At 38.4% G+C, this 24,939-nt stretch overlaps 3 protein-coding genes across 6 annotated transcripts; 2 read left to right on the forward strand and 1 right to left on the reverse strand.

The window, feature by feature from the left end:
- The first annotated feature begins 3,442 nt into the window (after positions 1-3,442).
- On the forward strand, positions 3,443-8,107 carry ren (renin). Its single transcript, XM_067528513.1, has 9 exons — positions 3,443-3,687; positions 4,102-4,249; positions 4,603-4,726; positions 5,097-5,215; positions 5,329-5,525; positions 5,839-5,961; positions 6,120-6,261; positions 6,369-6,467; positions 7,019-8,107. Exons 1-9 carry the CDS (start codon positions 3,611-3,613, stop codon positions 7,178-7,180), a joined length of 1,191 nt encoding a protein of 396 aa, XP_067384614.1. The 5' UTR covers positions 3,443-3,610; the 3' UTR covers positions 7,181-8,107.
- A 2,457-nt stretch (positions 8,108-10,564) lies between these two features.
- Positions 10,565-16,884, forward strand: csf1b (colony stimulating factor 1b (macrophage)). Of its 4 annotated transcripts, none has more exons than XM_067528333.1 (9): positions 10,565-10,813; positions 12,331-12,444; positions 12,552-12,614; positions 12,761-12,931; positions 13,084-13,285; positions 13,367-13,503; positions 16,263-16,300; positions 16,392-16,426; positions 16,606-16,884. In XM_067528333.1, exons 2-8 carry the CDS (start codon positions 12,352-12,354, stop codon positions 16,423-16,425), a joined length of 738 nt encoding a protein of 245 aa, XP_067384434.1. In that variant the 5' UTR covers positions 10,565-10,813; positions 12,331-12,351; the 3' UTR covers position 16,426; positions 16,606-16,884. The 4 variants fall into 4 exon arrangements, with proteins under 4 accessions (XP_067384434.1, XP_067384432.1, XP_067384430.1 ...); XM_067528331.1 differs by having other exon boundaries at positions 10,565-10,809; positions 12,270-12,444; XM_067528329.1 differs by having other exon boundaries at positions 10,565-10,809; positions 12,325-12,444.
- Positions 16,885-17,218: 334 nt separating this feature from the next.
- Positions 17,219-21,889, reverse strand: fmodb (fibromodulin b). Its single transcript, XM_067528328.1, has 3 exons — positions 21,779-21,889; positions 20,728-21,621; positions 17,219-19,312 (listed from the first exon to the last, which is right to left on the reverse strand). The coding sequence occupies exons 1-3, from the start codon at positions 21,807-21,809 to the stop codon at positions 19,161-19,163; spliced, it is 1,077 nt and encodes a 358-aa protein (XP_067384429.1). The 5' UTR covers positions 21,810-21,889; the 3' UTR covers positions 17,219-19,160.
- Between the last annotated feature and the right edge of the window lie 3,050 nt (positions 21,890-24,939).

A 24,939-nucleotide genomic window follows, 5' to 3' on the forward strand; every position in this document is an offset into this window, starting at 1 on the left:
GGGACAACATAAAAGACACCAGAATTACTAATTTTATTAAACTAATGTTATTAAAGCTACTCACAGTGAAAGTAATTAATAAACCATACTTTACAATACTATTTGTGGTATGAGAGAGGGGAAAGTTCAAACTCATTTAGGCCTGGATAACCTGTGAACCCAGTTTTCCTCACGCTGACTCTGTCCCTGCCTTTGGTGTCTACACCCGCAAGTTTCAAGGTTTAGTGGCTGCCCTGTTGAGCTGGTTGATCATTTACAGTGCTATTTCCAGTACAATTGGCATGGGGGTGCTCAGCTACCCTATGCTCAGTCCTCTTTTACTTTGCCCTCTTTTATTGTTGAACATATAAGTGGTGTTACGGTTTACAAAGCCCATAACTGAAGACGCTTCCTTGTGTAGAACATCAGTGAAAATCTTAAAATAAACAGTGTTATAGACTACATCATCTTCATAAAGTATATTCATTGTTCTTTTCACAGGATTGATTGACTTATATGTATCTATTTACATGTATTTATTGACTACTATATTTAATTTAATCTATTATATAATATTTATTTTATTTTAACAATTTACCCAGTTATTATTCTGCTTATTCTGCACACATGCACACACACACAGACCGAGAGAGAAAGAGAGAGAGAGAGAGATGTCTTCAAGAGCTGCATGTGAGTGGTCTTTAGGCTGACATCCTCATTTTAGTTCGTTCTCGGATCTCTTCTCATTCGTTTTAAGGCCAACGCTGCTCCCTGCTGGCCAGGACAAATACAGCATGTTTAGTTTGTACGAAACCATGTAAAAAAAATTAGAAAATAAATTTATTTAGTTAAATCTGCCTGGAGAAAAGAACTCAGAGTGCTCCTGAGGGCAGATATTATGCTGTCACATATAAAACACGTTTTTATTATCTCCTTTGGTCTCAAATTCTACATTTCTTACCTCCTGTTGTGAAGACTGCCTTGCATATTTTCATACATATTGTCTCCAGATGGATTCACAGTCTTGTCATTTCTAATTTGGAGTTCATTGGCTTCAATTTGAAAAACATAACTGAGCATAAAATCGTTGAAACCTAATTCTTGTCCTTTACATTTTATGCATTTAACAATATGAAGCAGCTACTTGGAAATAAGTCAAAAACATTCAAGCTTTTAGCATTTTAAGCACGTAGCAGCTGGTCAGGATTTAATGTTGAGCTTTGTGGGTTTGGGAGTCAAGCTTGTTTGTTTGAGCGATAACTTCCGTCGAGTCTCATTTTCTTCAAACGACCACTGCTCTTCTTTATATCTTTCTGTTCATGACCGATAGCTCACAACACTGCAAACATCTTACATGAACACCAGCTCTAATGTGAGCCTGTCAGCAGAAACGTATTTGAAGTCTGTTGTATCTTTTTCAACAGCCTAATTTTTCACAAACACATGTTCAGCTTTAGTTTGTTTTTATGACTACAAGGTTTTGTGTATGCTGAAAATAATTTTGGGTACTTCTACATTTCCCATGCCCATCAGTGTTGTGGACTTGCTGAAGATATGGGAGGCCAAACGGGAGTGACACGTGGGCCTCTCTAGGCAGTGTGGGAAAGAGCTGTGTTTAAACATTTAGCCAGGCAGGTCAAGAGTCAGATAACAGACTGCCCCCAAAATGACCCCTTAAAACAAACCTATAAAGTCTAACTGTAGGACATATTAGACAGGTACACTGACTGATTATTAAGTAAAAAGATTTTTATCTTTTTAAGACTATTATCTGAAGAACCCCTGAGAAGATTACACAAAAGTTCTTTTAACTTCTTTCAGGGTAATATTTAGGTGCTCTGGACAACATAACTAATGTGCTTCACTGTCACTGCTCACATCTCATTTCCTGCAGAAGAAGGCAGCTGTTTTTAACTGATAAAGTTCTAATAGCATGTGGACATTATCTGCCCAGCACTAAATGACAAACTAGAAAGGTTAGAACCAAGATAATAGCCATTATAATATAATAACCAGAACAGTTAGCAGCTGGGTAGATTTAAAAAAGATTGTGGTCAGGTTTATATTAGAAAAGTCCACAGTGATCTCAGACACAATGTGTTTGTCTATATTTAGACAAAACTACATCCTACTCCAACCACAACCAAAGTGCTTTTTTGCACTTTGGTTTTTTTGCCTGAAACTAGTAACAGACTAGAGCTGGGAAGACTGTGTAGTAATACATAAAGTGTAACTTCTATAATTTCACGTTGTCATATTGCTGTTTGTGTGTCTTGGTTTGTGTTTTTACTATAAAAATGTGTATTACTGAATTAAAAGAATGGAGACAAAACAACAAGTCAACACAGAGGTCATTTTCATTGTTTTATATATAAGCCGATCATTTGTCCGCATGTTGATTTGGCACAGTTTTTATGCTGGATGCCCTTCCTGATGTAACCCTCCCCAATTTCTACCGGGCTTGGACTGGCACTGCACAGCTGGGGATGGGAAGGGGCTGTTAGAGGTTCCGTGTCTTGCCCAGAGACACTTCGACATATAGCCGGGACCGGGCATCGAACCACTGACCCTCTGGTCCATGGACGACTGCCTTACATATATAGATAGATAAATAGATAGATAGATAGATTTGCACACAAGAAAACAATCATAGTTCTAATATATCTTGTTTTAATACTAAGCTGGAGTAGTACTTTGTATTGGTCACACAACTTCATCCTGGCAGGACAGATACTGTGGGAATCCTTCCTGTGGTAAAAACCCACTGAGAACTTTTACAGAATGATTAGGTGCTAGTCTTGTTGGGTCTGAGCATTGTGGCTAGAGGGGCAGTCCAAGCAAAATAAAACACAACCAAACAAAAACACTGCCAATCTCCTGCACTGCATAATACTCTCAACATGGGCCCCATTTACTGCCAGGGATCTTTATCTAAGTCCTTGAACTGAACCTTCAGATGTGGACGGTCATTTCTTGTGGATGGAAATTAATACTAAAGTGATGCACATGCTGCATTGATCTTTGCCTAGGGAGTGAAAGCCTGCCTGCTTCACAGATAAGAAATTGATGGTATGACATTTAACTCATATTGAGCTTTAATTCCATCATTTATAATGAATTAGCCATTAGGCCTTATAAAGCTCAAGGTGACAAATCAACAGATTACAGAACTGGTCATGTGGAGGACAATCTGCAGCAGTTGAATATTAAAATGCCTTGTAATTGAGACTGATAACAAACTAATACTGTGACAGATCGGGGCATCTTACAGTTTCTTCAATGCTTCTCACAACCCTGCAGACAAGGTGTCTGACCAAATAACGTCAGCAGTCTCTGGAACTCTGCACCCCTGCTTTAGCTCTTTTAAAAGGTCAATGCCTAGAGCTCTCAGTGGGACCAGTTAATCATAGGAGGGGTTGTGTGACCAAGCAGAGCTTGTTTTTTAAGTGGTCTCCTCCAGAGAAACTCCCAACCAGAGTTAGTGGCCCATGGGTGAGCGGGAACTGGTATAAAACAGGGACAGTCAGCACAGACAGAGAGTGGCAGATTTAAAACTGCTTCAACAGGAGAACCAAAATTTACAGCGTTCATCAGAGACCTTTTTTTTTCACCTGCCATCAGAAAAGTTACCATGGCACTACTGACAAATGTTATGATGTATTTGGTTGCTCTATCGTTGACAGTGACCACAAGCTGTGCCTTAAGAAGGTAAGAAAGCATTTTCTTTATATACCTGCCTGAGCAGTTATGATTGAATGTAGAATTGCATTCACACAGTGGAAAACGTGCTACAGCAAAGTTGCGATGGCAAACAAAACAAAAAAAGACAATACCACAAATGTGTTTTATTGGTTCATTACAAAGCAAATGTTTTTAGCCCTGGCTTCACATGTGTTTGAGTTTATTTTTCTGGCTAAACTCTTAGAGTAGGTCAGTCTGTACTTTATTAAAGGTTTGTTGTTATACTAGAATTATGACCAGACATATAGCATGGAAAATGTATTTCACAGACCCATTTAGTAGTTCTTTAATCATCACTTCTGCTGTTTCTGTTGTTTCTTTCATCTGAAAAGGAATTTATTTGCTTTCTTGCTTTTTTCTGCTCATTTACTTTGTTTCCAGAATCACTCTGAAGAAGATGCCATCTATAAGACAGACTCTACAGGAGATGGGGGTTTCTGTAGAGCAGGTGTTGACTGAGCTTGGCCAGAAGAGCACAGGTGACGCCAACAACGGGACTGTTCCCACACCACTGACCAACTACTTGGATGTGAGACATTTGTATATTGTATATTGTACATTTAAAGGAACGTTTCTAATTTCTAGTATTACTCATAGACAAAGAATAGTTTGAAATTCAAATAACTGGATTTTGTATTTTGATCTTGCAGTAAAAATAGGGACTTTAATCCTTAAGGTTAAAGCGACCATCCATCCAAGAGGCTTCATGAGCTCCCTCGGACGAATTTAACATCTTCAACAGCAGCCATTTGCCTTTGCATTAATACTTAAACAATAACACTCAGGAATTTTAAATGGGTATTTCAGCAACATCAACATAAGCTGGCTTAGGAAAGAAATTTGTATAAAATATTAACATTTTTTCTGTGTACTTTCCAATAGACACAATACTTTGGGGAAATCAGTATTGGCTTTCCGGGCCAGATGTTCAACGTTGTGTTTGATACGGGTTCGGCCAACCTGTGGGTGCCGTCGCAAAGCTGCTCACCTTTCTCCACAGCATGCTGTAAGTGTCCACATGCACACGTAGATGCATAACATAGTCAAAATTTTTATGAAAGCAATAAAATAACTTTCATGTCAATCAGCAAGTTTCAAAGTTAACATTATTTTATATTGGTGTTATCAGCTTTTATCATGTCCGAAATATTACTTCAACAGGCATAAAATGCACATAACAGTTACCCAGTTCCAGGTATACACTGCTGTAGCTTACTGCTGATGGCATGTCAGTGTCAGGTTCACTTTCGGCTCTACTATAGGTCTAAAACGAGGTTATTTGCAAATAAAGCGAAAATAGAAACAATATTTAACTTTTAATAAAGATTTTCAGATACAAGTTTGTTTTATGACACAAATGAACTTTGAACTTTTAGTTACTCACAACAGGTACGATGCCTCAAAATCCCAGACCTATATTGAGAATGGAACTGGGTTTTCCATCCAGTATGCAGCTGGAAATGTCAGGGGATTCCTGAGCGAGGATGTGGTTGTGGTAAGATGAAAATAAATGATCTGTAAAATAAAGGGGTTGCCTTATTGGATAAATGCTTCAATGTCCTCTTCCCCAATAAAGCCGCTGGCTTTCTGCTGGTTTTATTACTGTAGGTTGGTGGCATTCCTGTGGTGCAGGTGTTTGCTGAAGCCACCTCACTGTCTGCGATACCTTTCATCTTTGCCAAGTTTGATGGAGTCCTGGGCATGGGTTACCCCAATATGGCCATCGATGGTATCACCCCAGTGTTTGATCGCATTATGTCTCAGCGTGTCCTCAAGGAAGAGGTGTTCTCTATTTACTACAGCAGGTGAGTTGAGAACTGGGTCAACTCACCTCCTCTGGCCTCTATATATGAATGACATCACCTCTACAAAGGAGAAAACCTAGTAATGTAATTAAAACCAAATCTGTTCAGTTTTTTTATGTGGTTATTGTCAAGATTGCCCGTATGGCATATCCACACAAACTCTGTTTTCCTTTCCTCTGGAAACCATCAGAGAAGTGGATTCATCTTTAGCTAAAGAAAGCTATAATCATTAAAGAAATTACTTTGCGTTTTCAACTGTGACAGTGAAAATTTAAACCAAAAGTGGGCCTGAATGCTAATTTATTGTTCTCAGGGACCCAAAACGCTCCCCAGGTGGAGAGCTGGTCCTTGGCGGCACAGACCCAAACTACTACACTGGGAGCTTCAACTATATTGAGACCAGAGAGCTGGGAAAATGGGAAGTTATCATGAGAGGGTAAGATCTTTGCTTTATACCTCATACAGTGTGTGTGTGTGTGTGTGTGTGTGTGTGTGTGTGTGTGTGTGTGTGTGCATGTGTGCATTTAAGCATGTGTGCACACCCATTCAGAAACAACATGTGTTTTATTTTACACCTCTTTTTCATTCTTTTAGGGTTTCTGTGGGGAGGGAGATGATGTTTTGTGCTGAGGGCTGCACAGCTGTGATCGACTCGGGCTCCTCCTACATCACTGGCCCGGCCTCCTCTATTTCTGTGCTGATGAAAACCATCGGAGCACAGCTGGATGAAAGTGGAGTAAGTTTTTACACACGCAACACCATTTCCCACCAATAGAAAAGAAATTGTCTGTAAAAATTCATATTCCTCATCGTCATTATTCATTTATTTGTATTGTTAATCAGTACAAAGTCAACTGTGACACAGTCAAGGCATTGCCCAGCGTCACTTTCCACATGGGTGGCCAGGAGTACTCACTCACTCAGGAGGATTATATCTTAAGGGTAAGAATGACAAATGGGAAATAATTTTGATAAACATGCAGTGATAAAATGAAACTAAATATTTACGCTCATGTATGACTTTAAATCAATTATTTCCATTTTATGTTACTTCACACCAATTATTTTATTAACAGCAGTCTATTTATTTGACAGCTGCACTTACTAGTTACTTTGAATTTGCAAACAAACCAAATGAATAACGTAGAAAATATGATGCGTCATAATGGATTAAAGGCTTTACACACCCACACAGGTGTTTTCAGTTATGAGGCCTGCCCAAGCAGGGCTGCACTAAGCTGCACACTGTAGGATTTCAGCTCACTATATACCGATGTGAATTATAAAGTTGTAACTTTCTCTGACTGAGACAACCACTAAAGTCCTAAAAACCATGTTTTTAGTACAAAATCACAACACAAACAAAAAGAGTACTTTTCAGTTTTTAAGCATATTTCGCTGTAACTCAAGTAGAACTTTGAAAGGAGGACTATTACTGTGTCAATGTAACAGCAACCCATCATTATGAAACGGAGTGGTCTTTGTGTCTACAGCAACCACACACCCAAGGGGATGTCTGCATTGTCACCTTCAGAGGCTTGGATCTGCCACCACCTACAGGTCCCATCTGGATTTTGGGAGCCAACTTCATTGCCCGCTACTACACAGAATTTGACCGTCGCAGTAATCGGATAGGGTTTGCTACAGCAGTCTGACAGGAAATTAAACATCAGGCATGCCTCTGTTTCTTCATCACTTTTATTTGCTGCTTTTGCTTTCCTCCCTTCGTTTGCATTTTAACTCATGATTATAATTCTGTCTTATAAAAATTTTCCACATTTTTGTAAATTCTGCTTTCTCTGCCAGCTGCATTGGGCACCTTCTGAATATGTTTTTATTTATAATTATTTACCAGCGGATCCATTTATGTTTGTGAATCTGCGGATTATAATAGCAGCAACAGTAGAAATCCATTTCTGTATTGCACTGACCTAACAAGAATAAACTTGTTTACTTAGGATTCAATTTGATCAAATCCTGAAATCATTAATGACTGCACCGTTTCTTTCCAAGTCTGTCAAAGGCATTTCGTGGCCATGTGGAAGTCAAGGCTGAAGTTGAAAACAGATTGCTGGAGCAGATGTTACCACCCACAGCAGAGCAGTCACAGAAATATTTGACACTGTTTATCAATAACTGCATGTAAACATTTCATAGTTAGGTAAAAATGTATGTAATGTAACAATGGCCTGCACAGTTTCACACCATCCTTCACTTTTTTCAAACTGATGTTGCCTCTGTACATTGCGGATTTATCTTTAGTAATCAACAGTTACAGTATGGATGAGTGCCTGATATATTTTCCCGAATATTTTCTATCAAATCTTCCCTTTTAGGTTTTTAAGCAGCTTGTTCAGCTTGTGATCCCTGATAAAAGTGTTATTTTAAACCCTAGTTTAGTGCTGAAATCCTATTTTGGGAATCAGTGTAAGGTTCATCATAACAATCTCTGAAAGACAAAGTATTTCTAGGAGTGAACACGTTGCTGTGAGGTGGTTTTTAGACTGACTTGATTAACACAGTTACTCCTGCTTAGTTAGCAGGTAAAGAAGACACAAAGATAGCAAAACAATAAAAGGACACATATTTATCAGATACTCTTGTCAGATCTTTTTGTCTCCTTTTCTCTGAATTGGTCCGGAAATTCCTCCCATGCTGCAATCTAGTGACAGTGGGGATGTCATGCTTCCTTACTTTTACATCCATGAATTGTCTGCTTTAGATTTTTATCTGTTGATAGCCTGCAGTGAGGTGAGAGTGGATATCTCTTTACTGGCATTTTAGCAACAATATGTTCAACTATTGCAAAAACATGTTTCTCAGTATGAGTCAAGAGAACTATTCAGCCTGGAAAGCTGCCCAAACAGCCGCTCACATATTTCCCAAAACCAAGAGATGGTTCTTTAAACATAATCTATAATATGACAAATATTTCTTTAATTGTATCCTAAAATCTTAAAATACTTGCAAAACACCCAATACATGCACAACAAATGGTCTTGGTATTATTTACAATTATTTACTAATTATCATTAGATATTGTCATTTCAAGACATGGAATGTTGTGTAATCTCTTACAGTAGCACTCCACCATTAAACTTTGTCTTTCATTTTAAAAATAAGGCTTTACTAAAATGGTCCTCTGTTGGTAAAGCTACAGTTTCAAGATTAATCTGTCATACACTACCATCGTTTGAGGCTGGAGCTAATGTTACTCTGTCTAAAGTTCTCAACATAAAAAAATGAACCCTCCACCTCTAATGCTCCCAAATTAACACATTATATCCTTTTTGTTTCCCATGCAAAAAAAGTGTCATAGAGGATTTAGTTTCTTTGGCTATGATCTGTTTGCTGTCTTTTTGCCTTTTTTTAAACAGGCTGTTGGCTGAACAAGTTCGACAAACAAGCAAATATCTTAAAAAAAAAAAAGCAAGAATATTTGCATAAAAACAGGAGCACATAGACGCTTCTACTGTGTATAAAAAGCTGATGATTCACCATCAACTCGAGTTATATAACAGGTCACACCATATACAGTATAAGGTTCAGAATCGACCCAGAGCACAATATCTACAACTTTTAAAACTCACAAATATATTTTCCTCTGATTCCTTTTAAAGTTTCATCCAACTGAAATAGCTACTGAGACATTACAAGAAAACCAGTATAATTATGGTTGTTTATTTTACTTGTTGCCAGTTTTCTCTTTTAAATGGGGGAGTTTTTGTTCTAGAAGATTTGTAGATTTCATTTTTGTTTTCATCAGCAGTCTGTGACAGATTTGTGATATATTGTGACTTTTGATCTATCTGACCCTTGGAGTTTCACTATGAGCCAAAATATTTGGGTCTCATGATTTGGTTTTGTTTTTTGAGAGCAGGTGGTGTTTGGAATCTGCTCGTGAATTGAATAAACCTTAAAATGAAACGTGTGACCAAGCAGGACTAAAGGCATTGGTTGTATTTAAATGCCTCTTTGTGTTGCCTTTATCAGCTACTAGTTAAATATCTTTCCAAAAAATCTAGACATCATTTGCTTCACCTCTACACAATTCTAAGTGGTAAAAAAACAAAATGTGTTACAGTAGCTCATGTCGCAATGTTTTCTGACTTCCCAATCTTCTCCATTGTTCCTTTAACCTCAAAGATCCTACTCAATATCAGAGTGTTCAAATCTGATATTTGCATCACCCCTGGCTGTGACATGAGCTACTAGTTTTTAAAATATTTCTCTAGCGCACCAAAAGGTAACGCGAGCGCGGTACACTTCACAGTACAACAGCAATAAATGAGTCAGACACAGATTTAGGAGCTTACATTAGGTTTAGGAATGTGTTCACAATTCAAAGTTTACAAAGCCACTTCCTGTGTTAATAGATCCCAGGCCAAATGATTTTATTTCCCTGTTGGAGTCTGTTGACCGGTTTCGAGAAGAATTTGCCATCAAAAATTGGTTAATGAGAATGTCTCTCTCTCTCTCTCTCTCTCTGGTTAGGTGAAGTATTACAAATAGTAGTAGACATCCACTGTCCCAATAATCCTTAATAAACATGGCATTATAAAAATAGTTTAGGAGACTTTATGCAGCATGTGGTATCGCCTGCTTCCCTCAACGTCTACAGACCCCCGCTGTGATGTGTACATCTTCTCTGTGAGTGCCGAGAACATCTTATTTGTCGCGTTCAGTTTCTCTCAGGTGGAGCCACTCGATCTGTTTTCCAGAGAAAACCTTGGATTCATGGCCACTGGTCAAAACTGCTTTTTTCAGAGTTCATACGTGGAACAGTGCTTTTAATGCAAGTTACGTTCAGTGGAGTTTTAAGAACAAGAACAGATGTTATAGACACCCACTTCAAATGCTGTTGTTCAACTTTTCAAGTACATGTGAAAGATCTTGCAAGTCAATAAAACAAACACATTATCCAGTCAAACTACAACCCAAAACCCCATTTATCATAATGCATCTACACAGACCAAGACGATGCATTTTGTTGAACATAAGAGAGGTGGGAGGTCTTTAAAAAGGGCTGTCTGTCAGCTGAGACAGTTAGTTTGAACTCACTCTGTGCGGGAGGAGCACATCAAGCAATGCTTTGAAGAACAGAGCCACATGACGAAGTGTCAAATTTACTTAACAGCAAATTCCTTTCGGTGGAGTGAAACTGAATATATGAGAAGGATCTCTTTGCTTCAATGTGTGTGACAGAGGAGTCTGGTGTTTTCCATTGTCAAACATTTACCAGATGACCATCCTTGTGTCTTCCCTTATTCAGAACAAAGTCAAGGTAGGTGAGAGCTTTTTCATTATTACTGCTGTAAAAAAACCAATAATTACACACTCAACAACGCATAAGCATGATTGTGTTTGCATGTTAGTTTTAACCTGATGGTTCTATTTTCTGATATACATAGAAATGTCATGAACAAGACGAAGAAATCATGTGATAGATGATATTTGTATCATGTGTTCCTGCATTTGCCACATACCAGCATCATCAACAGTTTTATTAAATTATAATAATTAGATTATGTGCCATCATTGGTCATTAAGTGGGTTCCCAGTTTTTACAATAGAGGTTCAGTTCATACACAGCATCTTGTTTTAATTTAAAAAATCACCTTTTCATCTTCTCTGTTTCAAATCCCACCTTTTTCAGATTATTATGTTTTATTTGCATGAATGGTAAAAACCACAGTGGAACAAGGAATTTTTTTTCTTTTCCTCTGGGTCCTGGCAATCAATTTGCATGCACAGACTGAACAACTTAGGTTCACTGTAAATCATGACACATAATCTGCAAGAACAGAGTTTAGTTACGTAATTCAAAAACCTACATGTAAACATAAAAAGCTTTACAACTTAACAATATATAAGAAACAGACGGCTAAATATGAAATGCATACTTCCCGTGGCTTTGAACAATTATTTTTTGTTTTCTTATACCTTCAAACACACAACAAATATACACATTTTCAGTTTAACACTTTGGTCTTGTCTTGCTTTTTTGTTGTAAAAGCTGCATCAAACTCATAGGTCAAGTGAGTGAAGGAAATGATTATAAAAGAATGCCTCCCAGTGCAGACATTTTGCCCGCAGTGTGAGAAGCATTTGTCACCATGTTTTAATTCTGAATAGAAGGATTTGGTCCATCTGGAGCCCATTTTACCCTTACATTTGTCTTAGTAGCAAGCATCAGCAGCTAGGGAAAAGTCCTCACATGTTGTTCTCCCGGCCATGCTTTGATGGTAGAGGGCACCATTTGACCATAACTGGAACTTATCTAACACCAGTCTAGGTTCCTTTAGCAGTGTTGCAGAAGAGAGGCGCCATGCACATTGCCCGAAACCTGATACTTGGTTAGGACCCGAGTTGAGCTAACACACACATAATATCCAGGGGTAAAAAGAAAGGGTTGTAACTGTAACTGGACAGTTTTTGTACTGCTAGGTGTGAAATAGAAAGGAAAAAATGGGTCAGACGCTTACTGCTATAGTCTAAATCCACAGGAAATTCCATTTACATTAGCTTTAAAGTTGGGTTGGTTAAATATACCAAAAAGCATTTTGAGAATCAAAAGTTTGGGAGGGCTCACTGAATCAGAGACTGTTATGTGGCATTCATATTGAAATGGTTAAGGTCAGGATGCCACAATGGTTGAGTCTTCTTTTTGCTTTTTTTGAATGTACAAGCTACATGAGTAATGTATTACTGAGTAAAGTTTGCATGTTTTTAATTTTGTCTAAGCACTACTTTTGGGGGCGTGAAGAGTTGACACAAAGATGACGTAAAGCTGTGTCAGTTGCAGGTAAACTGTCTGTGTGTGCTTATGTTCCTGAGCTTCTCTCTGACCATGGCTGAGGTCCCTGGTCCATGCAGACACTCCATCACCAGGGAGCACCTGCTAACAGTTAGGCATCTGGTAGGTGTAGATACATCATTAGAAACGCAGCTCCTGAAACAAGACTACACCACATGATATCACACCCTACAGTCCACACTGAAATCTCTTTGTTGTTGTCTCTGCAGATGGATAACCAGTTGAGAAGTGGGTGTTCAATTACTTACACATTCATAGAACGGAGAACTTTGGTAAGGTAGCATTTGTTGTACGGGTTCCTTGCAAAACCTTTGAAGCAAATTCTATTATTATTATTATTATTATTGTTGTTGTTGTTGTTGTTGTTGTTGTTGTTGTTGTTAACTTTTTAATGACCTTGTTCTCTGATATCCCACAGAGCAAATGTTGCTTTGTAAAAGCTGCTTTACCCTGGATTCTGGAACTCCTCGCCACTCACTTTAAATATGGTCGGGGTTCAGTCAATGATGGTTACGTTCAATCCCTGAGAGCGCTCATCCTTAACATATATTCCCAGAAGTGTGTGCCACAGATTAACGAAGAGGTTGAGGTGAGGTTGAGTTGTTTTAGAGGTGTGCTCTGGCAGTCTATTTAGCGTAACATAAAACATGAAAATGTTTGGTCATATTATATGTGATGTGAGCAAATGTCTAGCAATTCTGTGAGTGTAATGTAAAGTGTGTTTCTCTGAACCTGCCACAGGATAAACCAGAAAGTTTTGAGATGCTCTACAGAGGATCTCCTTTAGAGGCGCTGCAGAGGGTTTCAGAAGTGCTGTCTGTTTACTGGGAGCTGGTGACAACAAGTGACACACCAGTCGACTGGCAATGTCAGCACGAATACACTGAAACCTTCAGTTCTACCACAGAGCTATATACAGATTCACCCACACCTCTTTTTACAGGTGGGAATCTTCTGCAGAATTCTGTCATGTATTATGCAAATGTCTGGAGGTAAATTAAGCAACATGTGCCCTTTTTTACAGAGAGTTATGGTAGGAAGTCAATGACAGCCTCTCAGAGAAGATCAGCCAGAGACTTATACAAGCTGGGCTTCATCATCGCCTCGGTCTGCGGAGGACTACTGTTCATGCTTACCATCTACTGTCTTATCACACAAAAGGTACGTAAGCTTCTGTTTTGTTAGTTTCTACATCACATGTACCCTAATAAAGTTTGGCCATGCATTCCATTAATATTGCAATAAGGTTGGCCTTGGCAGCCTTGTTCTGCTCTCTGGGGCACTCCCTCTCACAAAGTGCCAGCCTCCCCCACTGGTAAGCATAACAAAACAAAAAGGAGGCTGGACTTAGTGTTTAAAGCAGCAGCATGTGTACATTTGCACACAGTGTGCGAATGCAAAGAAGTACATGTACACTCTTTCTTCTGTGGAAGCTATTTGGCATCTTCAGCTATTGCTTGAGATTGAGAGACGATTGTGGTTTTTAACTTGCAGAGGCACTACAATCCTTATTTTTCCACACTCAAGCCTATTTCATGATTTGATCAAATTCAACAACACTTGTTTCAGTGCTTATGTGTCCTATTAAATGGACAGAATAGACCAAACTATTTATTCCAGGTAATATATTTAGAGAAATAACATATTAACAGGCTTACTAACAGCACAGTGTTTGATGAAAAGGAAAATAGCGAATAATCTGTGGCATGCTCAATTAACACTTTATCTCTCAGAAAATCAAACATGGTCACATACTTTGCAGTTCCTCACATGCTAACGATAGTTGTAAAGCAATTGTATAAGGAAGACTCAAAATGGTTTTGTGACGAGAGTCTAAAAGTCTGGATTGATGCTAGACAAAGTTGTCCGTGTCTTGTATTTTCTTAGACAGTTACATTTTATTATACCTTGCAGAGAAATCTGTGTTCTGCATCTTACCGAGATATAGGTGCGCTGGGCTGTGGCTAGAGGCTTAGGGAATAATTATAATTCTGATTCCCGCCCATTGGTCAAGCAGTTGCAGGAAGTAAGGTCTTGCTGATGCTCGTTATAATGGGGTGTAATTGTAGTATCTGCAAGAACCTGCAACCTACACCTAGTCGGGTTGTGCTAAGGTCTAAATGTTATATTTTGTTTGTTCCTTTCATAAACATGTTATGTTGATTGGCTGGATTATTTTGATCCCATGAGAGGCAGGGGTCGGATCTTACTGAACCAGTTAAAGATTCTTACTTCAGCATACAATCACATTAGAGCTCCACACGAGTGGTGGGTTAATGGCAAACAAATGGCTCTTTCAAGTCATTGTGGCATAATTCTTCTCAGTATAATCATTACTTTAGGGGCTATTTCTGGCTTTTCTGCCAATTAAATGATATGGTCACACAAACAGTTGTGTGTAATAACAGAAGCTTGTTATTTAAAAGCTGGTAACAGCTTAAATCAGATTTCAGACATTATCAGCCTGACAAGGCAGACAAACAAGGAATATGCACCATGTCAGTGGCCTGTAGTTGGACAGCAGCAGTCTGTGTGTTTCACCGCTAAAAATATCACATCACATTTTGCAGTTATCTCATTTAAGTGTTGGTAGGAGAAATATATTTGCTTTCTGTCATAAAGTGTTCTCTCCTCCTTTAGAGTTGTCCGATTGAAAGCAGTCACGTTGAGAAATCATGTAGAACTGACCGTTCGTTCAAGTCTGCAGTGTTTATTTACTTATTTAGTTGATTCATATTAAAATGCTCGGTGGGATAGATGACTTTATTCACACTAGTTTATTTCTCTCCTTTTTACCACAGTGTCTGGGTAAATGATTTCCTACTCTAAGAACTAAAGTCTATCAAACCTGGCAACATGTCTACAAAAGTCTACAAAAAGATGCTGTATAAGGAAAGGGACCTCTTATATTACTTGGTGTACTTCTGTGACAATTCTGCTTAACAATGGCCATATCAGCAAGCTGGTGTCAGTTGTCCTACTTGCTTTTTCACAAGCTAATTCACACCCACACCACACTAAATCATATTTAACGGTGCTTACACATGAACAATTGTGTTTTAATGACTGTCAGCTGAATAAACTGTGTGATACAGTGCAGGGGGTTTATTGTGTTTTTCAGTATCCCGCCTGTGTAAGAAGAAACCCTGCACAGTCAAGGTCCCACATTTACTTAGTTCAAGGGGATAGGTTAGAAAGAGAGAGATGTGTGTTAAAGAGGGTCAATTATCTATCTCCAACACATTTCTAGGCCAGGATGTAAAGTGTAAATGCTATAAAGTGTCACTGACACATGGAAGCTTTGTACATCTGCAACATTTTGGTTGAGTCAAAAGCTCTATGTCAAAGCTTTACTGGAAGCAAGCCCACATTACAACTGCATCCCGGTCCACACAGTGGCTAAACACACCCCTATTTCAGTTTCCAGAAGCATCTCTTACAAATGTCCGGGAGTCCTAATCACTGCGGCACAGTTTACCTGCAGTGAGAAGAATGTGTCAAAATTGTGAAGAGCAACACTGAAAATATGCTCTTCAAAAAGCCTATCAACTACCAGCCACCTGCTGAGAACCAGGATCCAGCTTTGCTCTACGTACAGGGATGAGATGAAATAACTTAAAGATCATGTAACCAAGGAAATTAAAGTCATTTTAAAAAATAATTTCACTGCAAAACAGTTTTTCAGTGTAAAGCTGAAAGGTGGCTTTAAAAAGCTTGTACTTTACTCAGTTAAGGCCAATCCAGGCTGAGAAACAGCTCGGGTTGAAATGAATTACAAATAAATGGCACATCGTCTTTCATCAATCATAAATCTAGTATATTATTTTCAAGAGATTTAGTTTCTTCAAAATTTAGGACAATAAGCTGTGCATCTATGTCACTTTGGAGGTTTGATTTTAAGTTTTTTCTTTCCAAAACAGAAGACACATAACCCTCACAGATCATACACAAACACAAGGTAAGAATAAATAGAGCTACAAAAATAGAAAATGTTCCCATGTTCATTTAAATCATCTTAATGCATTTGTTTCTCATCTGGATTAAATCAGAGACCTGCAGGATATGGAGATGGACCAACAATAGTGTGAGTATATTTTAAACATACTGTACATCAAAGTGTTATGAACGGTAGAACAGCTGGGAGCTGGCACAGATTAAATGTCTGAAGCAAATGCCTGTGGCAGCCTTAATGTAAAGTATGACTGTAGTGCACATGTGTGTTTGTATTCTATAAATTTTAAGTTCTTTGTTTTCACTCCTCAGGCACTCAAGAGCACTGCAGCAGCAGACAGAGCACTTGTGAATCTGTACATCCTATCTGTCATGAACATGTTTTCATATCGTGTGTATGTGTGTGTGTGTGTGTGCGCGAGTGTGTGTGTGTCTGTGTATTGTATCAAGCTCACTTATTTAATCAGAAGCTTCGCTTTGACTGAGAGCAAAGATGAAACTTTTTTGGAAAAATATGCTATGTATATTGTGTTTATGAATTATCTATTGCAGATATCATTTCAAGTTTACTAAAAAAAAGTTTTATTTTTACACGTTATGTATGTCGAATAATGTGATTCTATTTGCTACCACTTAACCAACTGTTTAAATTGTTGTTTGCCAAACATTTTCACAAGTTATTTATTAGTTTAATGCTATTCAATCGCTGCATTGATAATAAAGCTTAACTATCAATACCAAATCCAAAATGTAATGCTCCCCAGCTGTTCAGGTACCAGTGCATTCAAGAGCACAATGAAACCACATCTAAACAGGTAATGCCCTTATTTAAAAATTCTGGCCACTTTACAGCCTTCATCCTATTTAACTGGGCAATTTAAAATGCTTTGGTCCTCGACAAAACAGGCTTTCCCACTCCTTTAAAAACTGTTTAGTTCCCTTTATTATCAATTCACACTGCTGTCTACTACATGGGCCACATGTCTAAAAGTTATGACCAAAGATTTGTATATCAGGTTTTATTGCAAAACAATATGAATAGTTTCAACACGAAGACTGGAGACTGGCTTGTTGGTCAAAAACACTGAACTGTTATTACTGGCAGAGAGGTGGAGAAACAATCCCAAAAGATGCACATGAACCGCTGCTGCAGCTTTGATATTAAATGTCTTCAGAGGGTGTGACAGAATTTGGTGGGAATAACAAGCTACTACAGTTTACTGACATGCATGCATCACATATAATCATTACTACATGGCAGTGATAAATAACTGTGGGGCAGAGAGAGAGGGTGGGCATTGCATGTGTATTCCTTGCAATCATGACTTTTACTCAAATTTACCCAGTGATGGCCCAGTTTAATGTTTTATAAAAACACATTGCATAATGTCTGACTCTGAGAAGAAATGAACAACACTTAACAAAATAAAACATTTGTATGTGTCTTGGAGAGGACCACAGTGGTAAATCCTGTCAAAAGATTCCCACATGGGATTGTGTGCATGTGTGTTGGCCTCTACCTAATTTCTGAAGAATCTATGTAGGAAGTGGAGTGGGGAACAAAAAATATATATATATATAAAAAAATACAGCCCTGCCCCACATATTCTGTAGAACCGCGCACAGCCTGTAACAAAACATGATCTATAACACACTTAATTTCACAGGCTACTGCTTATCAGTGTGGAAACCACTGTTACACTGGCAGTAATCCATTCTTCATCCCAAGACGGCACTCCATTACAAAACAAGGAAAGTATTTCTATAATTCAATTTAGTGCCTTTCTGCAGAGGATTAAAGGCAGCTGTGGAAGATGAAAAGGCAAGTTGTCTACAACAATAAATATGTAGGAACTGCCTCTCCCAACCTCCTTTACTTTCAAAGACTTATTGCTGCTATAATTACACAGAATCGCTGCCAACATTTAGGTGGACAGATAAAAATGGAAATAGAATATTTTTTGTCAATGTAACAAAATGTACAAAACTTTTCACAAACAAATTATGGCTGTAATATAAACTGAGTGATGTCAATTCACAGGTTAAAAACTATGAAAATAGTTTAAACTGTCCAAATATGACTTAAGCTCTTTGCCAAGCACATGACATATACAATACAATGCATATAATACCAACACATCTTTCAAGTTAACTAAAAAAGGTATGCAACAGTTAACACAGTATATAAAATGACTGTATGATTATCTGTGTTTCTTTTGAATCAACCCCTATCATCTAGACTCTGATACATTAAAAAAGTAATCAGCAGTGTTAAGTGCAGGGAAAGTGGGAAAACAAGCAGGGCTGCAGCTCTGTTTCAGATAAGTTATATAAACAATTGGTCAAATGGTATTAACAGGTAATTAGTAGGTAATTTACTGTTGTACAATATGTGAACAAGTAACCCAGCGAAACAAATAAACAAACAAACAAAAAAAATCATCTGTGCTCAACCTGCTGTTTTACCAGCTTATGCCACATGGTGGAGGCAAAGATCCAAACTGAGTCTGACGATTCACAATGGCAGTTTTTCAAAGGTTCAGCTGCAACTAATTTTTAGTAAGAATATTATTTTGCCAGAATTCTGTAACTGATAATGTAATTACTTTGTTGATCTGGTCATTCTCTAATCACTCTCTGCCACCCATATGCCTGTCATCTGGATATGTGATTATAAAACTGTGGTATTTCCTGTTGACTAATGGTGGAACTGTTTAATCATTTGGAATAAAATTAATAAAGCCCTCATAACACTTTCTTTAAAATTTCCTACATGTTTTGGATAGACAGGACTGTGAATTATTTGCTACAGATGCAGCAACACCCTGGGTGAATGGAAACATATCAGTGGGCGAGATCAGGAAGCACTACACATCAATAAAGGCAACACGCCGCAAACAGTAGGCAGCTTCAGCAGGAATGTCTTTGGCACTGATCTTATTGGCATCCAGACGCAGCATTCTCAGCTTGGAGAAGTTCATCATGTCAGTTGTGCTGCAAAAACTGCTCAGGGAGAACTCTGAATGACAGCAGAGGAGAGAAATATGAAGGGAGGCCACATTTTGTTTCAACACCCACTGTAATAATGCATTCACATCACGCATGCTATCAAACCAACACCATCTTAATAATTCTGAGTGACACAGTGTATTACTCTTGAGACTTTTAAATACTGTGTATTTATGTTTAAAGGCAAAAATATGTTCCCACGTTTCTGACTGACAATATGATATCAATTAATAAACAGTCCTTGAAAAGTTTGCATTATTTTTGTAAACTTTAGCATTTTGTAAAGTTTGATATGTGCTTGAGCTTTGCCTGAAGAAAGTGTCTTTGGAAACCCCCTACTTCAGGGTTAGTAATACATAGTTACAAACAAATCCTGCACTTGCTGTCATCTGGTAGTTGAAATGGTTTACTTTCCTGCATGCTCAGCCCCTACACCCTGAATGCAATGGGCAGCATTACATCACTGTTGGGTGTGGACAAAACTTAAACAAAATCAACTAAAGAAAAAATATGTAGTTTGTAAGTTTTACAAATTGGTACTGCATGCGGTTTGAAGCTGAAGGATGTTTAAATTCCAAACACAGTTAAATAGTGCTTTGGGAACAAACCAGCTAGAAACAGCATAGGTGGACTGGTGCATGTCTGAACTTTAGTTCGAAATCACAGAAACAACTGGAGTGCATTACAATGCGGAAGGGTGGGTTTCTTGAGCTTATTTCAGTGCAAAGATCTTTCAAAGGATGCACATTGTGTTCTGCAGTCAAAAGTTTAAACTTATAACCTCTACCTGTGTCATTAAAAAGTTGTTAAATTTGTGTAGTTAACTGCCCAACTAAATAGAGCAGCAGCATGTGTGCAATTGGGTCATCCAGCCCAATTATTAAAGCTACTTTGGAGTTAGATGCCGCACAACGACACTGTTAGAGAAAGTGATGAGAGAAAAAGAAAACAGGCAACATGCAGGACATTACTTTACTTCAGCAACACGATGGCAGAATCCACTCCCAGGCAATTATGGTAATGACTTAAATCAAAGCCTTAAAACTGAATTACAGTCATTTCTTAATTAAAAAATGTTTATTTTTTGATTAGAAAAAGACTATTACACACATAGGGTGTCCAAGCTTCTCGCTGATTTGTAATCATGTACCAGTATTAGTCAATGAAGATGACATTCCGCTGTACACATAACTTGTGTTCACCTTACTTTTGTGATTTTCCTGCTCCTGCCATGCATCCTGGCACATAACTGAGCTGCGAATCGCATTATCATCTGCTGTATAATAAGACTAAAATATGTCACCATCACATTGCAGTTATTAGCGGAATTATGCATTTCCACTAGGACCTAAAATCTTTTAACATATTTTGGATTTCAGCTACTTTAACACGACATTAAACCTGTTAACATTAAAGCATCCATACCTTTGATCTTATTGGCTTGCAAATAAAGGTTTTCCAAGTTGCTACTGACAACGGGGATCTTCTCCAGTTTATTGAAGGATAGGTCAAGCTCAACTAGCGTGCTGGCATTGAAGACACCGGCTGGAAGTCCTTTATCAGTCAGCTTGTTGTGAGCCAACCGGATGAACTGCAGTTGAGGATACATGGTCAAAAAGCCAGCCGGTACACTCTCTATATTGTTAAACTCCAAGTAGAGCTGCTGCAGCCTCTCAGGGAGGTTGTTAGGGATTTTGTTCATCTTGTTATTTCTTATATCCAGCATGGTCAGAGACTTCAGTCCCTTGAACACACTTCCAACATCCTCTATGTCATTCGCTTGAAGATTAAGGGTAGTGAGGTTGACCATCCCTTCAAACGAGTTAGGCAGGATTTTTGAGATCTTGTTGTGACAAAGTCGCATGTCTGTTATGGATTTGGGCAAGTTGGGAGGCACGAGACTAAGATCATTGTGATCCAAGAAAAGTCGCTCCAGGTTCTTAAGCTTGGTGAAGACGTTCTTGCCAATCTTGTCGGAGTGGAGCTTGTTGTCAAACAAAACAACCCAGACCAAGTTAGTAGCATTGTCAAACACTCCATCCTGGATGCTTGTGATCTGATTGCGCTGCAGGTAGACGTACTTAATATGTGAAGGCACGTAGGGAACATGCTGAAGGTTGCGGTTGTGACAGTACATAGCTGTGGGGTAGGTTGAGGGGCAGTCACACTCTAGGGGACAGTCGTCAGCCTCAGCCTGCCAGCCGGCGTGCCGCCTGCGCCCTCGCAAATGGGACAGCCACTGGAATTGGCTGTGATGCTGACTGAAGCTCAGATCCACTGTTCCCATTATGAGGAGAAGACCCACTGTCCACATGGTCACTGATGAAAAATCAATTGAAAAAAAAATCATGTAAAAATGAAGACTTTTTGTTGCCACATGAAACCAAATCTGTAATCTTTCATCACATTAAATAGTTTGCTATTAAGACTGAGACTGAGCTTCCCTCTCTACTCCACTCCGCTATAGTGTACCTACCAGTTCCCTGATGACAACCTTCCTTGCTCATGTAGCCTGTATCTTTCTTAGACTGAGTGGAATACGTTGTTGGTATAGAGTAAGTACCCCCCCTCTCTCCAAAGCTGCAGCCACAGCCTCAGCCAACCAGTCTCATTAGAGCACATACATTTTTCCACTTGCATGTAGAACCTACACTATCACCTCCAGCCATGTCAACATCAATCCCATCTGTAAAACAGGATAGACATCTGCTTTTTAACAACCTGTTTTTCCTTAGTGTGTCATTCCTTATCATTAGCACAGCCACTCCAGGTCTGCCCTGCTGTTTACTTTCATGGAGTGGAGGGTCTGGAGAGGGTTAGGGGTTATGGTATTGAAAATTTAACAAACCAGAATAGACGCTGTAATTACTGGCGTGTTAATTCCCATCTAAAACTATGCAACTTTTTAGAGTTCAAAATCAAACTATATGACATGCTGGTATGGTATAATCAACATACTGTATTTACTGTATGTTTTGACACGTACAACGTATAACAAACCAATTATTTGTCCACAAGTATTCAGCTTAAGCATTATTTCTTTTTTACCTCCTGCATGCCTTTGGCATTCACTACTTTTGTGAATTATAGTTTCACAGCTGAGGAGAAAGTTAACATATGTTTGAGCTGGCGCCAGCAGACAGAAGAGCATCATTATCCTCCTGGAAATTATCTTCAGAATGCCTCTCGCCATATACGTCTTCCGCTGGAGCAGGAAAATTGGAGGCAGAGTTACAGAGATTAGGCTTTTTTTCCCTCCAATCTCTATCCCAACCACTTTGAGGAAGTAATTTGAATGTGTTTAAAAAATAAGTCATATAGCGAGTAATAGAACTTAAACAACCCCAAATTAAATCTCATTTAAGAAGAAAGGAAACCTGAGGATACACAGATGGGACTCGTTTACACACAGTGCTTGGCAGATTTGTAGTCACAGGACAACATTCTTGGCCCAAAAACTGCCCAAAACTAAAACCAAATATGTCACAGTAATTTGGCGTGATGTTGCAATTTCCTCTGTTTATGAAGTTATGGCCATCATTGTGTTGTAACTGTGGTGTAAACATTAATTTAAAATTGAAATCCCTCTGCGCAAATTTATGCAAAGTAGCAGTTAGTGTTAGTAATCTAAAAGTTTTCATCAAAACAACTTTGACGCTGTGTTTATCATTGACTTATGATCAAACACTGTCCAAATCTCCATATAATCTACTTCACACAACAAACTTTAATATTTTATATCTGGCAAGACAGCTTTGTTTTCTGTGTCCTGGTGAGAACATGTGTGTGTCCGCGCGAGCGCGTCAGAAGTACTGTATTATTAACATTATAGGGACTTAGTCCTGACTACACTGACTATACTGTGGAGACACAGGAAAAAATCATTGCGTTTCGCTGTGATCACTTGGTTTAAGAGTTTGGTAGGTTGGTAGGTTAGGGTAAGTTTCCAGGAAATGAATGGAAGACAGTGTGTAATGTTCCCTGAAGTTATGGAAACCAGATTGTGTGTCTATGGGGGTGTGGGTGTGTGTGTCTTTGAAAAATCAGAATTGAAACAGGATGCAAAACCTGAAAATACTGTCTCATAATTAGAGCATTATGTTTAATTTGAAACATTCTGTGTGGGCGTCAATTATTCATAGATCCAAGTGCAGCCTAAAAAACCCATATAGTCACATTTATGTGACAACACACAAGACATGTTCAGCCTGAAGCCGTTCTGCTGTTGTGAGCTGTAAAACAAGGTAAAGTTGAAATGATTGTTTTGAAATAAGGTGAGGTAATTAGGTAATTTCATAAGAAATTACACATGGGAGAGATTATGATAAAAAAATATTGATTTGAAAGAGATTTGTGTATTTTCTGCATTAGTTTAAAATGAGAAGCTGTGAGAGTGGTTATTTTTGTGCATGTGTCCAAACTAAAAGACTTTAGTTTGGTACATGAGCCCAATTGCTAGTTTAAACTACTGCTGAGGGACAATAGGGTGCTATCTTGTAATATATGCAGTCAGTTTACCTGACAGTTTACCAGCTCCAGTGGTTAGAATGAGTATCGTCACCTACATTAAAAGGAGATGGAGAGATAAAAAGAAGAAAAGGAACCCTACCTGGTGAATTTAGATTGCAAAAGCGAGCAACTGAATAACAATAAATTCAAGAACAGTTTTCCAATGGCTCAGTACAAGATTTGTTCATTTGAGAACACTCATATTATCATAGATAAGGCGGCACTTCTCCTCTGACCTACAATGACAGCAGCACTGACCTTCTGTTTTCAGAATCAGGTCCTCTTCTTTTTTCCATCTAAATCCCTAACTAAACTAAACTAAATCCCTGGATTCTATCATCCACTTACATGGGTTTTCCTATCATTGCTATGCTGATGACAAACAGCTCTTCCTGTCCTTGCAGCAGCACGTCTCATGTTTAATCAACCAAAAAGGACATATGTCACATCATGCTTCAGATCTCTGCACTGGCTTCCTGTAGTTGCCCACATCAGGTTCTAAGTTCTGACTCTTGTCTAGAGAATGGTCAGCTCAACAGCTCCTGATTACCTCAAATACCGAACGACCATTCAGGTCTACAGTCCCTCCCATTCACTATGCTCTGCCAATGAACAGCATTTGGTAGTCCCAACACCAAATCACCACCACCAAAGGTTACTTCTGATGATGAACAAATAGTTTTCCAGTTCAATGTAAGGGAATGGAATTTTATACTCAAATGTAACTTGCAAATTAGAGCATTTGCTTTCTATTTGCAATGTTCACAGTGTCCCAACTTTATGAGAAATGACATGTAAGTATTATATACATTAATTTATTGCTTTGTGACAAATGAAAATGAAATATTTGCAAGTCAACAATAAATAACTGTATATTTTTAAATACAGCACAAATACATAAAAAGGCAATAAATAGGAGCCACAAAATCATTACTCAACCATCATAACTCCTACCATTTAATAACATAGCAAAAAGGTGACACACGTGAACAGGCATCTATTTTAATCTTCTCCCACATACCTTGTTCCTTGTGCAGAAGTGTTTGTGGGACCCCTACAGACTGCTCCAGTAGAGACTATTGATACATGTTTCTAAACAAGCAGATCAAAACAAACAGATTGAAGCTT

Source organism: Channa argus, chromosome 13, assembly GCF_033026475.1.
Source record: "Channa argus isolate prfri chromosome 13, Channa argus male v1.0, whole genome shotgun sequence".
Classification (NCBI taxonomy): Eukaryota; Metazoa; Chordata; class Actinopteri; order Anabantiformes; family Channidae; genus Channa; species Channa argus.

Excerpts from the sequence above, each read along its gene's own strand:
- ren (XM_067528513.1), top strand. The coding sequence starts at position 3,611 with ATGGCACTACTGACAAATGTTATGATGTATTTGGTTGCTCTATCGTTG. Across the intron at positions 3,688-4,101 it reads ACAAGCTGTGCCTTAAGAAG|AATCACTCTGAAGAAGATGC; the intron begins GTAAGAAAGCAT and ends CTTTGTTTCCAG. Across the intron at positions 6,262-6,368 it reads CACAGCTGGATGAAAGTGGA|TACAAAGTCAACTGTGACAC; the intron begins GTAAGTTTTTAC and ends ATTGTTAATCAG.
- csf1b (XM_067528329.1), top strand. The coding sequence starts at position 10,768 with ATGACCATCCTTGTGTCTTCCCTTATTCAGAACAAAGTCAAG. Across the intron at positions 12,932-13,083 it reads AGATTAACGAAGAGGTTGAG|GATAAACCAGAAAGTTTTGA; the intron begins GTGAGGTTGAGT and ends AACCTGCCACAG. Across the intron at positions 13,286-13,366 it reads ACCCACACCTCTTTTTACAG|AGAGTTATGGTAGGAAGTCA; the intron begins GTGGGAATCTTC and ends CCTTTTTTACAG.
- fmodb (XM_067528328.1), bottom strand. The coding sequence starts at position 21,809 with ATGAGCAAGGAAGGTTGTCATCAGGGAACTG. Across the intron at positions 21,622-21,778 it reads AGGTTGTCATCAGGGAACTG|TGACCATGTGGACAGTGGGT; the intron begins GTAGGTACACTA and ends ATTTTTCATCAG. Across the intron at positions 19,313-20,727 it reads GCAAGCCAATAAGATCAAAG|AGTTCTCCCTGAGCAGTTTT; the intron begins GTATGGATGCTT and ends GCTGTCATTCAG.